The 15,311-nt window shown below is 57.7% G+C and overlaps 1 protein-coding gene across 1 annotated transcript; it reads right to left on the bottom strand.

Moving 5' to 3' along the window:
* Positions 1-261: 261 nt before the first annotated feature.
* On the bottom strand, positions 262-15,154 carry MUC4 (mucin 4, cell surface associated). Its single transcript, XM_054166564.1, has 29 exons — positions 14,959-15,154; positions 14,266-14,320; positions 12,383-12,522; positions 10,052-12,286; positions 9,594-9,733; positions 9,206-9,370; positions 8,968-9,123; positions 8,682-8,812; positions 8,372-8,460; positions 7,896-8,072; positions 7,651-7,794; positions 7,427-7,546; positions 7,013-7,215; positions 6,304-6,382; positions 5,887-6,057; positions 5,593-5,694; positions 5,174-5,410; positions 4,728-4,862; positions 4,463-4,641; positions 4,177-4,336; positions 3,991-4,089; positions 3,203-3,385; positions 3,034-3,107; positions 2,667-2,731; positions 2,187-2,386; positions 1,801-1,969; positions 1,541-1,714; positions 521-653; positions 262-318 (listed from the first exon to the last, which is right to left on the bottom strand). The coding sequence occupies exons 1-29, from the start codon at positions 15,152-15,154 to the stop codon at positions 262-264; spliced, it is 6,168 nt and encodes a 2,055-aa protein (XP_054022539.1).
* Positions 15,155-15,311: the final 157 nt, after the last annotated feature.

Below are 15,311 nucleotides of genomic sequence, written 5' to 3'. Positions count from 1 at the left end.
TCCTCGTTGACGCTGCATGTTCTCAGGGGGAGGTGAAACCTTCTTGCTTTGGCCATTCAACACAAGCCCCCACTTTTTCAATCAAAAAATCACCTCCTCCAGAGGGAACCCTCCCATAAAGACCAGACCCCTAAAGGCAGCTACCACTCCCTGCCTCCATGTAGGCACCATTGCTGAAGACCCTGAAAGTGGGCAGTGGGGCTGGCAGCAGCAGCTTCTCTTCCATGAGCTCAGAGGTGCTGGAGCATGACCAATATCAGGCTAGGGCTGCTGGTGGGGCCAGCTTGTAGATCTGATGTGGGGTCTCTGGACCCTTATCTGTAAAGGAGGGACAGAACATGCTGTGATGTGGGTGCTGCAGGGGCTCTGCCCTTTGCTACAAGCCCAGACAGCTGCACAGACTCCAGTGCCATCCAGAGCATCCCTGATGCATTTTTAAGGCACAGCCCAAGCACATCAGTCCCCAGCCCACAGCCCCCCACTCCAACACCCCCATGTGGGCAACAATCCTCAGGCAGACCTGGACTGAGGGGTCGATGGCCTGCAGCCGTGGTTCCCAGTGCCTCTCTGGGAAGTAGGAGTGGATAGGCTCTTCTTGCTCTCCTGCCATTGTCAGAGCTGGAGCAGGCAAGATGAGCAGAACTTGAAGATGACTGGGGTGAAGCAGAAGTGGGTTTGGGGGGAATTGCAGGGATGTACTCACAGGAGAAGGGCCGTGGCCTCCAGAAGGTCTCCTTGGCCCTGGGAGGGAGGGAATAGAAAGGGAATGGCAATGTTACAGGGTGCTGGGAGAGCTGCTGCCAGGTCCTGGCATCCAGGTTGGATGGCAGAGGGGAGCAGTGGCTGAGTGTGTGAGTGAGATGGGGCTGAGGAGCGGAAAGCCCAGCTGTGCACACACAGTTTCTTGCCTTGCCACAAGTGCCAGTGAACACCCAGAGAGCCCTGGCTCTAGTGCTGTCAGAGAGCCAGCAGCAGGGACAAGACACAGCTCCGAGCAGTCCTGGGGTGCTTGGGGCACTGAGCTTCCTCCAAGCATGGATGCCACACTGGGACTAAGGGCTGGGGAAGAGGGAAGAAAATTCTGGTACTCCTAGTCCAGCCTTGCACCTAGTCAGCCACCTGCTAACTCCCTGCTCTGCAGGAGAGCAGTCCAATCCTGCAGTCACCTCTTTCTTGCTCCAAACTAACGTGAATTGCAGTGGAAATAATTTGTGCAGTATTCAAATGAAAATCAAATAGAAAGCCTGTCTGTAACCAAGCACTGGGTGAGATGAGGAAGAAATGCAAATATCTCCTGACACAGGGGAAAAGGGGAAGGTCATGTTTGACACACTCAGGTTATCACACCCACGGAACAGCAGATGATAGAACAGAGTTGCAAGATGCTAAATACCACTCAGCTCAGCCCCTTCCCCAGGGCAGACTCCTCCTGCCTGCAACAGATGAGTCTTATTAGCGGTGGATCTTCCGGAGATGGATTTCCCACCACAGTTTTCCTTCCTGACACCCAGCTTCCTGCGGGGTCTGGCCCGTGGCTCACCTCCAGTACTGGCAGCGGTGCCGGCGGCAGAGGCGCAAGGCCAGGCAGGCGATGGCGAGCAGGAGGCAGAGCAGAGCCAGGGCTCCCAGCAAGATGCCGAGGAAGGCACCGAGGCTGATGGCCAGCGCCTCACATCGTCTGCCAGCCGGGGAGAAGATGGAGAAGGGCAGGCAGCTGCAGAAGGAGAGGGAGAAGTGGCGATGGTGTGGGGAGAGGCAGCCATAAGGGGTGGCCTCGTCCAGCCGCAGTGCCGTTGTTACCTGCACGTGGGCCCCTCAGGCAGGTGCTGGCACCGGCCGCCATGCTGGCAGTAGCCTGTCTTGCAAGGAGAGATGCAGATGAAGCCAACAGTCCTCACGTAGTGGAGCTGGTAGCCCTTGTAACCATACAGGCCACAGTGGAAATAGCGTCTCAGCTCAGTCACTGTCACTGGGGAGGGAAGACACAGGTGTGGCCCCATGCCAGCAGCATCCCTTGCTGCTTTCCCAGGGCTCCAGAGCTGGATCCATGACTGGAGTAGGGGCTATTGTGCACCCACCTCTCCCATGGTTTTACCCAAACTTTAGGGTGAATAAGATGATGGGGACAATGGGGACAGCAGGGTGCTCTTCCTGGGCTTCCCAGCTCTGCACTGGGAGCAACTCACGCTTCACCAGGTCGGTGATGTTGTCTAGGTACAGGTGCTGGAACAGGAGGCGAGCACCTGCCTCCCTCTGCCTCCGCTGCCCATTGAAGGCTCTGGTGATGGCCACTGGCAGCTCCTCGTTCAGGAACTGGATGACAGTGCCACGGCTGTCATAGGTGAACTCAGACACCACCACGAAAGTGAAGCTGTCCTTCTCTGTCCTGTGGAGAAAAGACAGGGCTGCTGACAGAGCCACTGCTGCATCACCTTGTGACTGAGTCTCAGTGTGCCTCAGTTAGGAAGTGGTAAAGAAGAAACGAAGCAGGAGAGAGAAGATGCCATGGAGCTTATCTCTCCAAGGGTTTATCAGCACCAGGGCTGGAGAAACAGCCTCTGGAATGGGGAAAATACCCTTTGCTTCCCAAACCCTGTAGCACCATACTCAGCCCTGCCCTGCCAGCTCCCTGGGCTAGGCATGGGGCTGCTCCACAGCTGACTCACATCTTGGTGACATTGGTGTTGCTCTGGAAAGCTTTTACCTCCAAGGAGTCCAGGATGGTTGAGACCTGTGATGGGGAGAGTATCAGAGTGTTAGGGGAGAGCAAGACAGTACCAGCACAGGGAGAGAAACAAAGGCACCCTGGCCAAGCCCCAAGGCTTGCTCTGGCCTTTTGTTCATGTGCTGGGGACCTGGGATATGGCCACAGCCAGCATCACACAGCTGGCACTGCCTCCCTCCGGCCATGTAGATCTGCTGGATGCCTAGGGATCCCATGGGAAGGGGGGGCATGGACACAAGGGCACCCTAAGCTGCCGTGCTGCCTCGTGTGCACCTCTCCCTGAGCCCATCCCCTCTAGCAATACATACAGCGCTGTCGACTTCCTCAGCTGTGGCATTTTGCAGAGTCCTGACCTGCAGCTGGACGCTTCTCAGCGGGAGATCTGCAGGGTGGGGGAATTCCATAGCAGTGCCTCTGGCATCCCAGAACCAGGGCCAGCAAGGGTGGGATTCCCCCACACTGGGCACAAGCACCCACCTGAGCTGGGCAGTGGCCGAAAATCTCCCCCTGCCACCAGGCAGCGCTGGTCAGTGAAAGCGGGAGGGCAGACGCAGGCAGGGGTGCAGGTGATGGGGTGCAGGAGGCAGCGTCCCCCGTTGCCACAGTAGCCATCAGGGCAGGAGTGGGAGCCACAGGCTGAGCCACAGCCTGGTCCTTTGCCTGTGGCAAAAGGAACCCAGGTCGGGTGGATGAGCTTGGCTGCAGGAGCAGAGCCCCAGCACACTGCTCCATCCTCAGCCTCACTATAAGGCCTTTCTTCCAAGTTTTTGATGTTGGGGTTTTTTTTGTACATTATGACTTAGGTAAGTTTAGATCCTCATGGCAAAGTTCTGCCTTCCCTTATCCTGTCTGGAGCCTTTTGCCCTTGTGAAATCCCAGACTGCTGTATTAGAACAGTAGCAAAGCTCATCACCCCAACCCCACCACAGCCATCTGACAACAGGGTTTGATTTTAGTCTCCATCAGCCTCTGCATGTGCATTTGAACTTTGGGAGGAGATTTTTTTATTCTCAAAGGGGAAAAAAAAAAAAAGTCACACAGGAAAAGTTTCCCTTCCCAGCAGCTTCGTGAGATCTGCAGCCTGGGAGCATGAGCGGCGGCTGGGGTCTGCTCTCTTCTGTTAAGGACAGCAAGGGTTTGGGTGCAGAGCTCAGCCAGCTCCTTCTATTCTCTCCACCTAGTTTGGATCCCACAGGAGCCCTCTTCTGTTGAGGCCTGAGGGGTGATGGGGACAAGGGTCATGTCTGCAGGGTGCCCATACTCACCCTCCTGGTCAGCTGGGCAGGTGCAGGTGTAGCTGCCCACCGTGTTGGTGCAGGTGGCATTCCCTGGGCATGCTGTCCCCTGTGCGCACTCGTCGATATCTGCCAAGGCAATGCAGCATGGCACCAGGAGAAATATCTCAGCCAGGGTCCCATGGGTGCCCTGGGTTCCCTGGGAGCCCTCATCACCTGAGCAGTGCCGCCCATCGCCAGTCAGGCCGGGCGGGCAGGGGCCACAGCCAGCATACGAACTGCAGCTCACGCCAGGGAAGCATCCCTGGGTGCAGGGGTCCAGAGGGTCCTGGCAGAAGGGACCTGAGTAGCCATCCTCACATCTGCAGGCTGCCAGCTGGAAAGGGGATGATGACACTGGTTTAGGGGCCTTGAGGAAGGCAAGTGGACAGAGAGGACAGCTACAGCAGTAGGCATGGGGACAGGCACTGTGTGGCACTGGAGAAGCTTCCCAGCACACTACCTGCAGGGAGGACTGCCCAAGGGTGACGGTGTTGCTGTAGTCACACTCCTGACTCCTGCTGCAGCTGCAAAGGGTGAAGCGGAGCTGGAGGAGGGCAGAGAGGTTGTTGGACCCAACAGCCTCCAGACTGATGGTGAGTGGAGCTGTCCCATGAGGCTCCCACGTCAGGATGCCACTCTCTGCCAAGGGGAGAGGTGGGAGTTAAAGGACATGGCAGAGGAAAGGAGCTCAGCCCATCCCAGCTGCCCCATATCTGCTTCCTTACCTGATATGTTGAGGTCTGATGAGAGGTGGGGGACAAAGAGTGCACCCACCCCCGTGGCATGGTATTGCCTCCTGACCCTTTCTGTCCTGAAGGCTGTGAGAGATGCATCGCCAGTGATGATGGGTGGGAAGGCATCTGAGGAAAGAGCAGCCCAGCACACAGCAAGTTGTTTGCTATGTGGCCTTGGCATCCCCTGGCTCTGAGTCCCTCCTAGTGAGGCTGGGACCCCAGGCAAGCACTGCCACAACTGCCCACCAACCAGGCCATGTTGCACAGCATGGTGGCACCTCCTAGGCTTGGAGACCAGCTAGCTGGGCAATGCAACACAGAGACCCTGATGAGTTCCCTCCTGCCTCACATGGAGCAAGAAAGCCCTGAGAGAGAGCAGGGCACTGTCCAGTTAACCAAGCCACACTCTATCAGAGTTGAGCATCAGCTCCACTTACTAAGTGTTGTCTTCTTCTGCTGGAAGTCAGCTGTAAGTCTCTGGGTGGCCAGGCCCAGGGCCACATCCCCTGTGCTCAGTGAATCATAGATGCATTCCTTGTTGCCACGGCACTGCGAGGCTGCCAGCTGGTATTGGCTTTCGTTCTCCTGCCGCAGCCGAGACAAGAAGATGGGTGTGAAGTTCATTGCCAGAGAGTCCAGAGGCTGAGTAAACAGGCTGTGCTCTCCCACAGCCCCTGCAAGAGAACACACCATGGATACACCCTTGAGTTTCTTGCTCCATGGAGCAGTGAGGAGACCAAAGGACTTCCCCGGCATCACTTCTTTCAATCAAGTGTCTAAATATCTCCATCCAAAGTGTGGCCAGAAAGTGCAGGAGCAGATGTATTGTCGAGGTGAATCCTGAGCCTGGACTTACAGGTCATCCCATAGCTGTAGATCTCCTCCTCGCTGCTGTTCACAGAGATGCTGGTACCATTTGGCATCTGAAAGTCGTCTGTGGGGTCATGGTCCCACACACCTGGTGGAACAACACCAGAGGACTGGAGTTCCCCATGCCGGGGTTGACTTCCTTTCTGGAGCCAGCTGGTGGTTAGTTTAGATCAAGGGGTCCCTGCTCTCATAAGCTTGTTCCCTCAGCATTTTCCAGCCTGCTTTAGGGTGAGAAGGAGACTTTGTGCCCTGGCTCTGTAGCAGTGCCAGAAGTTCTCACCTAGGAGGCCCTTGGTGCTGTTGCGGTACTGACTGGGCAGGCTGCAGACCACGCTGAGGATCCCAAAGGTTGCTGAGATGGAGACAGCAATGGCCCCGTCAAAGACAGCCATGGAGGAGGAGGAGTTGACCAGCAGGATGCCAGGGCTATAGTACACCTCAGCATCCATGTCTGCAAGAGAAAGAGAACATAGTGGGAGAGCTGATGAAAGGCTGGGGTTTAAAATGATGCCCCTGAATTTGGGGAGGAGAGCATTCCTCATCCACCTCCATCGAATCAGAGACAGGGTGCAGGTAGGACACATTTGATGGAGCTCAGAATGGTTGCACTCATGCTAGGTAGGACTGATCCCTGTGGGGTGGGGATACCCTTCATGTTCCAAAATATGTTTAACATTTAGCAGCATGTCCTGCTCACCTTGGGAATAGGAAAACTGGATGGGTTTGTTGTTCAGGAAGACTTGGATGTCATCCTGGCTCCCCAAGGTCCACTCAACCTGCAAATCATGGTGGATATTGCAGTCAGCCCCTCCGCTCATTCCTTCCTGCTGTCCCCCTGTTCTGGGGACACTGGAGCTAAACCACATCCTCCTCCAGCCCCAGCAGATAGGTCCAGCCTCAGGGATCACGTTGGTGTGGCCTTCACCCAAGCAATAAAGCAGTTTTGACAGTTATACAGAGGAGGACAGCAAGCTGTCCCCCCATCACTGCTGGCATGTGGCATGCAGAAGCTCTGCTGCTCAGCAGACCATGGCAATGTGGAAAGCTGTGCTAGTCAGAGCTCCAGGACCTGACTCCCTCCTCATGCTGAAACAGGTGTGGAGATCAGATCTACATGTGCTAGTGTGTCTGGAGGAGGCTGATGGTTAGGGTGAAGGGTGTGCAACGAAGAGGATGGAGCAGACTATGTTCCTGCAAGAGCCCTAGGTCCTTACAATAGACATTAGAGCTGTGTCTTGTTAGTGTTAACCCAACCCACTGCTATTGGCACTATGCTAGGGTTGTGGGAGGTGGCAGGAAGAGGAGAAAGGGTGCTCCTTGGCACCTTTGTAGGTGATGCTCAACCTGCCAGAGCGATCTCTCACATTAGAAGCTCAGACTGAAGCCCAGGTTTTACTCCTACTCACTGTGGTGGTGGTGGAAGAGATGTACTGGGCAGCAAAGGCCACAAAGTTGGTGGCCTGAGCCATGCCAGTTCGGGCTGTGCGGCCATGCAGCACAAAGCTGCTCTGGGCATCACTGGCCAGCAGCAGGACAAAGTCCCCAAGACCGTTGAAAGTGTAGGTGAGTCCATCCAGGGTCACGATGTGGGGATCCCCAAAGGCACCAGCTGGGTCCAAAGAAGGCAGAGCCATTTTGGCAGGAGGAAGAAAAGGAAATGCTGGTGTCACTGCACAGAGGAGAGCAGCCCCTGGTGCTATGCTGGGCTCAGCAGCCCCCACCAGGATGCTGCAAAGTATGATTGATGCATGGGGTTCATGCATGGTTGTGCCACCTATTCAATACTCTGGCAAAGAGGAGGTACAGCCCTGGGGACTCACTGGGAGCGGGTGGCACATATCCCTCGCAGCCAACCCTTGGTCTCTTCTCAGCAAACCTGGTGCAGAACAGAGGCTTCCTCACACGTTGGCAGCACCAGCTGAAGGCCTCCAGTTCCCTGTCTGCAGAGCAAACAGCTGGGGATGTCAGGGTGCCTGCAAGAGCACTTAGTGCCAGTGAGGCAGCTTAGTGAGTGCTCAGTGAGGCAGCACTGGTACTCGCTTACCGGTGGTGGGGTGGATGGGGAGGGTCCATGCTCTCTCCTGCCAGCCTTCAAGCAAGCTCCCATGCTGGTACAGACATCGCACCCCGGCTCCGGCAGGGCTGGGGGATGTGGTACGTAGCATTCTCACAGAGGTGTCTTCCAGGCCTGAAATGGGGGGCAGGGAGGTCACAGCTGCCCTCAGAGCACAAGGGGAACCCTGCCACCTCCTCATTCTATGAGTGGCCCTGGGGGATCAGGCTTGGCACCTCTGCTTCGGCGGTAGCGGGGATCCAGCTCTGCCTGGGGCTGGGAGCAGGGGCACGGTGGCAGCTGGCCGTTCCAGGTGCCTGGGTCTGGCTCTGTGTCCAGCCATGCCAGGCACCGCAGCCGGTAGTTCACCCGGGAGCGCCGGTCTAGCCGATATATCCACAGCCCGCGCAGCCCTGGGGGACGACAGGAGAACAGCACAGCTCGGCAAAGGGCTCACCTCGTGCTGAGGAGCATCCCCTGGGACAGCCGTCCCCGACCACTGACCCCACACGAGGTCTCCAGGCTCCCTCTAGAGCCGGCGTGCCTGTGTCAAACCAGGGCAGAACATGGCACACCCGTGCTCTGCTCTCAGTGGCCAGCCCTTGCCCCGTGGCTTCACTGCCCAGGACAAGTGCAGGGGACATGCTCCAGACACAGAGCACAAGGGCTCCTCTATCCACACCTCCCCAGGAGCTATACCCCGGTGCCTTACCAATGCCAGCACTGCTGTGCTGGTCAGGCCGGTACTTGTCAGCTGGTGGCCTGTGAATCAGCTCGTTGTTTTGGGCATAGCCATCACCGCTGTGTGGAGAGAGATTGGAGGTCACCCTCCCAACACAGCCCTCCTCTGCTCCCCATACAGCAGCCTGGGGGCAACTCCTGTGGTTTGCAGAAGAAATGGGACAGGGCTGCTCCAGGGGTGTGAGCTGGCATCTCCTGAGGATAATGTCTCTGCCAGTCCCACCATGGTGCTGAGAGAAATCCCTGCTGTCCCAAAAAGCAGCCACACATGTGCACAGCACCTGGAGAAGCCAATCAGCACGTTGCCTGCAGCCAGCTTGGTGTAGTTCCATTGCATCCCACTGTCCTGGTAGAGCAACATGGCGAAGGAATGGCTCCCATCAGTGGTGAGGATTGCCTGGTAGGTATTTGTCTGGAGAAACACAAGGTGCCCCCTTAGCACCCTCACAAAGCTTCCCGTGCTCTCCCTGCAGCACAGGCTGAGGCAGAGAGACCCAAAATGCCGACATGAAGCCATGGAAGAACTGCGGCTCAGGCCTACCCCATCCCGAGTCCTCCACTGCTCACCTGAGTGTCATCCCACCGCGATGGGTATGCTGGAGCCTTTTCCCAAGTCACTTTCAAGGTCCATTTTGCTTTGTAGGGGGTTTTCAGGTATTTTTCAATCTGTCCTTCCACATCATGGACAAAGGGGTCTTGGGTAGAGCTGAGGGTGGAGTATTCCTGCCAGTTGGCACGAGAGAGGGTTAAACAGGTGAGCTGGGAACTGGGCTCCCCCCAGGAGAACATCTTTGATGGTCCTGACCTGGTACCAGGTGGTGCCAACCCCTTGGGAGAAATCTGCGTCATCCCAAAAAGCAGCCACCGTCGGCAAAGCCTCCCGGCCACCGAAGCCCTGGGGAGGTGGGTTGGGGTTGGAGGGAACGTAGTTCTCCGTGGGTGGGAAAATGATCTGCCCGTTATCTGTAAACTAATCAAAATGGCTCATTGTTTGCTGATAGCCTAGGCAGCTCCTGGGGGGTTTTTTAGCCTCTGTGGATGAGCACAAACCAGCCATTTCAAAGTGAAAAGAAAAACCAACAACCACAAACCAATATTCAGATTGAATTCGGTCTCTGCTCTGTTTCTGTGTTGGGTTTTTTCTTACCAAAGAAGCTGCACATCCCTCAGTGCTCAGCGAGGGGGCAACTCACATAAAGAACGTCCCGCAGCGACTTCCCGAAGGGGAACCCAATCTCTGGCTTGAGCAGGGGGCAGTTAAAATCCACCTTCCTCTGGACACACTCCTGGTCTCCTTCCTCTGTGCCGAAGGGGTAGAGGGAGGCTGCTGGCACTGACAGAAGCAGAAGATAAATTGGGAAGATGACAAACGCTTCACGTCTGCGCTGTCCTGCCCCTGTGACCGGCACAAACCCACCTGCGTGCTGCCAGGGTGCTGGGCTGGTGCTCTGATGGTTCATAACCCCGTTTTTAACTCACTTTTTAACTTGAGATAGGATGCTCTCAGCTGTCCTATTTCACCTTTCCCCATGAATGTGGCAACCCAATGTGCAGTGCAGATGAGGCAGCCTGAGCTGGGCCATACCCTCAGCCAACACAGTGCTGGGTTCTCTGACTGCTCTTTGCTTTGGAAACAAGAAAATCTACTCACTGAGAAGCCCACGAGTGGGTGGGGGCTCAGGGACAGGATTTCTGTGGCCAGCGGTCGTGTAGGCAGATGTGCTTGGTGCTGTGGTCAGTCCTCTCTGTGTCTCAAAAGTAGGAGCCAGGGTGGTGGCAGGGCTGGCATTCATTGGTAGTCTCCCTGGTATCCTGGTGCCTGTGGCCAGATCTTCCACCTCCTTAGCTGGACTTGCTGATGCTGTGGGTGCCACAGCTGCAATGCTGCCTGCAGTGGCAGCCATAGTGCTGGCTGCAATTCTGGCTGCAGTGCTGCCTGTGGTGACAGCCATGATACCGGCTGCAGAGACAGCTGTGGTGACAGTCATGGTGCTTCCTGCAGGGCTGGCTGTGGTGACTGCCATGGTGCTTCCTGCAGGGCTGGCTGTGGTGCCGGCTGTGGTGACTGCCATGGTGCTTCCTGCAGGGCTGGCTGTGGTGCCGGCTGTGGTGACTGCCATGGTGCTTCCTGCAGGGCTGGCTGTGGTGCCGGCTGTGGTGACTGCCATGGTGCTTCCTGCAGGGCTGGCTGTGGTGCCGGCTGTGGTGACTGCCATGGTGCTTCCTGCAGGGCTGGCTGTGGTGCCGGCTGTGGTGACTGCCATGGTGCTTCCTGCAGGGCTGGCTGTGGTGCTGGCTGTGATGACTGCCATGGTGCTTCCTGCAGGGCTGGCTGTGGTGCTGGCTGTGGTGACTGCCATGGTGCTTCCTGCAGGGCTGGCTGCGGTGCTGCCTGCAGTGATAGCCATGGTGCTCCCAGCAGTGCCAGCCACAGTGCTGGCTGTGGTGCTGCCTGCAGTGATAGCCATGGTGCTCCCAGCAGTGCCAGCCATAGTGCTGGCTGCGGTGCTGCCTGCAGTGGTGGCTGTTCTCTCTGCCCAGGCAGGTGACCCTGTCCACAGCCAGAAGCTGGGAGCTGATGTGCTTGCTGCCTGTCTCATGGCACGGCTGCTGATGGTTGTAGGAGCGGTGTCTGCTGGCAGCTCAGTGTAGGTCTGTCTAGCTGCTGGCTGCCTAGCTGCACTAATGCCAAGCAGGGATGAGGAGGCTGTTGGAGGCTTCTCTGCTGGGCTGTACAGGCTGGGGAGAGGTGAACTAGGCAGTATGGTGGCAGGGCTGGGACCAAGGATGCCCGAGGACTCAGCTGCTGTGTCCACTGAGGTGGTCTGTGCTGCTGGGGATGGGACAGGTTGCCTGCCTCCACCTGCCTTCTGTGTCACAGTGAGGGATGGGACACTGCTGCTGCTGGTGGCCTTCACCATGGCAGATGGCATGGCTGCAGTGGCACCGGTGACCGTGGAGGTCTTCTCGCTGGCTGATGTGACTGGTGGGATAGTGGTGCTGGGGAACACGCTGGCAGGTGGTGTGGTGGCTGTGCTTGTGCCAGCAGGGTTCAAGATGGGCACGTGGGTGCTACCAGTGCTGGCTGACGGTGCTGCACCCTCGGCGCTATGCTCAGAGGGGGTGGTGTCCTCCCATGTGGTGGCACCTCTGGCATCTGACTGGGTTGCAGCTGTAGTCTTCCATGTGCTTGTGTGACCAGCAGCCAGTGAGGTGGCCTCAGCTATGGGCTCATCTTCAATAACTGGGCTGAGAGCTGTTGATTCCAGGGTGTGGGTGGCATGGATGGCCTCAGGGGGTGGCCTCAGAGTGACATGGGGGCTGGGTGGAGAGGAGGCACTGCTGGGAAACACAGAGAGGGGTGTTGTAACCCAGCTGAGACTGGCATCATCTGCTCCCACCGCTGGATGAGGGATGGTGGTTCTGAGGGTGACCGAGAGTGCTTTCACCACTGGGTAGGTGTTCCCAGGGACAGGAGGGGACACAGTGACATCTGGATCAGCAGTGCTGTGGATGAGGCCAGGAGAAAGTGCAATAATTGGCTCCACAGCTGTGGGTGATGCCATGCCCATGACAGCTGCTGCTGTAGGAATTTTGCTGCCCAGGGCAGAGTGTGTTGATGGGATGGCATCACCAGTGTCTGGCTCAGCCCTCCCAGCCATGGATGTGGGCAACCCCAGGGGCACTTCTGCAGCCCTGTTCCCCATGTTGAGGGAGGCTGTGCCCATGTCCAAGGCCATGCCTTTGTCTGTGCCCGCGGTGAAGTCAGCGGTGGGATAGCTGTGGTCCCATGCAGCAGCAGATGAGTGAGCCACAAAACTTGCTGTGGTAGGGGGTGACAGTGGCAAGACTGTCCCCATGGTGGTGTCATCACTGTGGGGGGTACCTGTCACGGCACCCACCCTTACATTCACAACTGGAGCTGAGCCCAGTGCTTCCTGTGTGGTGCTGCCATCTCCTGCTCCCTGGGACCTGCCCTCACCTCCTTCCACAGCTGCACTTTCGGGAGGCAGGGACGTCACTGGCTGTGGTGTCTTCCCCGTGGTGGTACTGGGGAAGGGGCTGGCTATGGTCAGCGCTGGGCTGGTGCCAGCTGTTGCTAGTGGGGCCGAGCGGCTGTTCCTGGGAGCCAGGAGAGGCAAATCGGCTGGGGGCCTGGTTCCAGGAGCATTGGTCCCTTGGGGAGCTGGCTCTGGTGATGGCCTGGTGCTGCCAATCACACGGCTGGGACCTGGCCTTGCTGCGCTGGGACCTGGATTCTCCTCCACGTCCACCTCCAACGCTGTCACCACTGCTTGCCCTGTGGTGCTGCCATCGAGGAGAGGGTCACCTGAAGCATCCACTGGTGGTGGAGTGGCCAGGGACAGTAGGGACATCCCCACTGCTGTCTCATAGGGAATGCTGAATGAGGACACGCTCGGAGCCATCCCTGCAGGGACACTGCCTTCCAGGAGAGGGGGGACATCTGCTTGCGATGCCACAGAGATTCCGGCTGCTGCAGAGCTGGGTGCCTGCGTCTCTGCTCCAGAAGCTGCCTCATATTGTGGTGCAGCCTGGAGCAGTGGGGCTGGTAGAGGTCCAGGGGTAACACCAGTTCCAAAAGGTGCTGAGTCTGCAGTAGGACCAGGCTGACTGTGGCCGGGAGATGCATCAGGCACCGCTGGGGCAGCTTTGGTGTCCCACAGTATTCTGATGGTGGTGCCGCTGGCAAGAGATGCTGTTCCCATTCCTACTTCACTATCTGGGGCACTGCTAACTCGGGAGGATGGATGGGCAGCTGGCTGAGTCGTGATGCCGTACAGACCAGGAGGTGTTGGTGCAGCAGTGGCTTGAGGGGCTCCATCTGGCTTTGCTTCACCAGTCCCTGTGAAGGACAAGGATGTAGCCACACTGGGTCTGGCTGGAGAGGATTTGCCTGCAGCTGTCTCTGCTGTGGTGGCCCCAGGGCCTTCTGAGGTGGTCTGGAGGAGCAGAGACCCCCTGGAGTGCACAAAGAGCCCTGCAGAGGAACCACCAGAACTGTCAGAAGCAGCACGAGAGGACCATCTTGTGATGAGTTCCACAGGGGTGGCCTCGGTCTCCAGGGAAGTAGCGCCTGCTGTGGCTCTGGTGCTGGGCTCACTCCTGACAGACATCAGCTCAGCATTGGAGCTTTCCAGAGCTGGGGATGATGTCGTGCAGTCATGCTCTGCAGTGGTGACATCCATTGCCATAGGTGATGTGCCTGGGGTGAGTGCAGCGGCCTGGGAGTGGGTGACAGTGCTGGCTCCATGCAGCACATCTCCAGAAGTGCCAGAGGCACTGGTGTGGCTGGCAGGAAGCATCTCTCCTGTACCCAGCACAGCAGCAGCAGGGAGCTGGAGTGAAAGGGCTGGAAGAGACTGAGCAGGGGGCACAGGGGGGTCTTGTGAGGCGTTGTAGCTGCCATTGGATAAGGGATGTGTCCCTGGCTCTGTGGCCTCTCTGATGCCAAGGGCAGCAGAAGAAAAGGTGACCTTAGCCAAGGATGCTTTTGAAGGGTCTGCAGACAGCAGTGCTGCCACCCTGGCTCCCTCCATGGCTGTGTAGGGAACACCCTTGGGGAGACCAGCAGTGGGGCTGGCTGAGGCTGTTGCCAGCTTTGCAGGGTTGACTATGTCCTGAGAGATGCTGGCTTCTGTGGATAGAGGTGAGGTGGCCTTGTCCAGATCTGATATGACCTCCTGGGACAGGAGCACAGCAGTTTCACGTGGCTCAGCAGAGCTCTTGCTAATGCTGGGGAGTGAGGTCCCTATGCTGTGTTTGCCCTGAAGAAGTGATGGTACTGTGGTCCACATTGTCCCTAGCATCCTTTCTGCAGTCATAGCATTGCTTAGCTGCGCCAACCCATTGGCATCAGCCAGTTTGCCGGTGACCGGGGAAGATGCTTTTGTCCCTGGCACTGGTTGAGCAGGCAAGACATGAGCCATTGGTGGAGACAGACCTCCTAGTGCTGGGGGGGCACCTCTCAGGGGGCTGACAGCACCCATGGGTGGCTCAGCTGCAGTGTTCTCTTGCACAGGGATGGTTATTCCCAGAACTGGCTCTCCAGGGATGCTGTTCATAGCCACTTTAGACACTTCCACAGCCTGCTTAGGAGTAATGCTGCTGTCTGATGGTGGTCTGCTTGTTCCCACTGAAGTGGGGACACCTGGCACCAAGGACAATGTTGCTGCTCTAGCAGCACCACCTTCTGTGGCAAGACCCATCCCGTGCCCCACTGGCATAAGGGATGGAAGCTGCCCATGCCATGTGGTGGTAGGAGCCAGAGGAATGTTGGCTGGGTGGTCAGCACTGCCTGGAGAGGAGTTCCCAGCCCCTGCCCAGGGGCTGCCTCCAGTTGCCGGATCCCCAGGGAGACCTGCTGTGCTGGGAGGCCCCCCCTGTTCACCATTGATTCTGGCTGGGACCAGCTCTCTTGCCACCACCTGAGACACCAGGCTGCCTGTAGAGTGAGACAAGGTGGCCCCAGCTGGATCAACCCTGCAGTGGCCCCAGCAGGCAGGAACCTGCACATGGCCAGCTGCCCGCCAGCCTTACCTGAACCATGGATGCCCTTGGAGGTGGTGGTCCTGCCGGTGGGAGAGGGAGGCTCCCGCTGGGTGGTCACAGTGGTGAGGAAGGCCTGGCACATGCCCAGGTCCAGAGGCAGCTTATCATTGGTGCTGCCAGCTGTGGGGGATATGCTGTCCAGCTCTGCTGGGGCTGGTACTAGGGCAAGGACCGGTTCCCCCATCTCTGTAGCTTGCGCTGGTGGCAGGGCAGGTAGGTGAGGGTGGCAGGGCAGGTAGATGAGGGTGGCAGGGCAGGTAGGTGAGGGTGGCAGGGCAGGTAGGTGAGGGTACAACAAGAAAAAAAATCACCCCAGTGTGCCCATCACCCTCACCCCTTCT

The sequence above is a fragment of the Dryobates pubescens genome, chromosome 13 (genome assembly GCF_014839835.1).
Source record: "Dryobates pubescens isolate bDryPub1 chromosome 13, bDryPub1.pri, whole genome shotgun sequence".
Lineage (NCBI taxonomy): Eukaryota > Metazoa > Chordata > Aves > Piciformes > Picidae > Dryobates > Dryobates pubescens.
Note: the sequence above shows the minus strand (reverse complement) of the source record. Positions and strands in the feature narration are given on the sequence as shown.

What these genes read in the sequence shown, in the direction of transcription:
- MUC4 (XM_054166564.1), bottom strand. Translation starts at nt 15,154, where the DNA reads ATGGGGGAACCGGTCCTTGCCCTAGTACCAGCCCCAGCAGAGCTGGAC. An exon ending in TTGGCACCACCTGGTACCAG is followed by an intron (nt 9,124 to 9,205) that starts GTCAGGACCATC and finishes GCCAACTGGCAG; the next exon opens with GAATACTCCACCCTCAGCTC. An exon ending in TTGGGCAGTCCTCCCTGCAG is followed by an intron (nt 4,337 to 4,462) that starts GTAGTGTGCTGG and finishes TCCCCTTTCCAG; the next exon opens with CTGGCAGCCTGCAGATGTGA.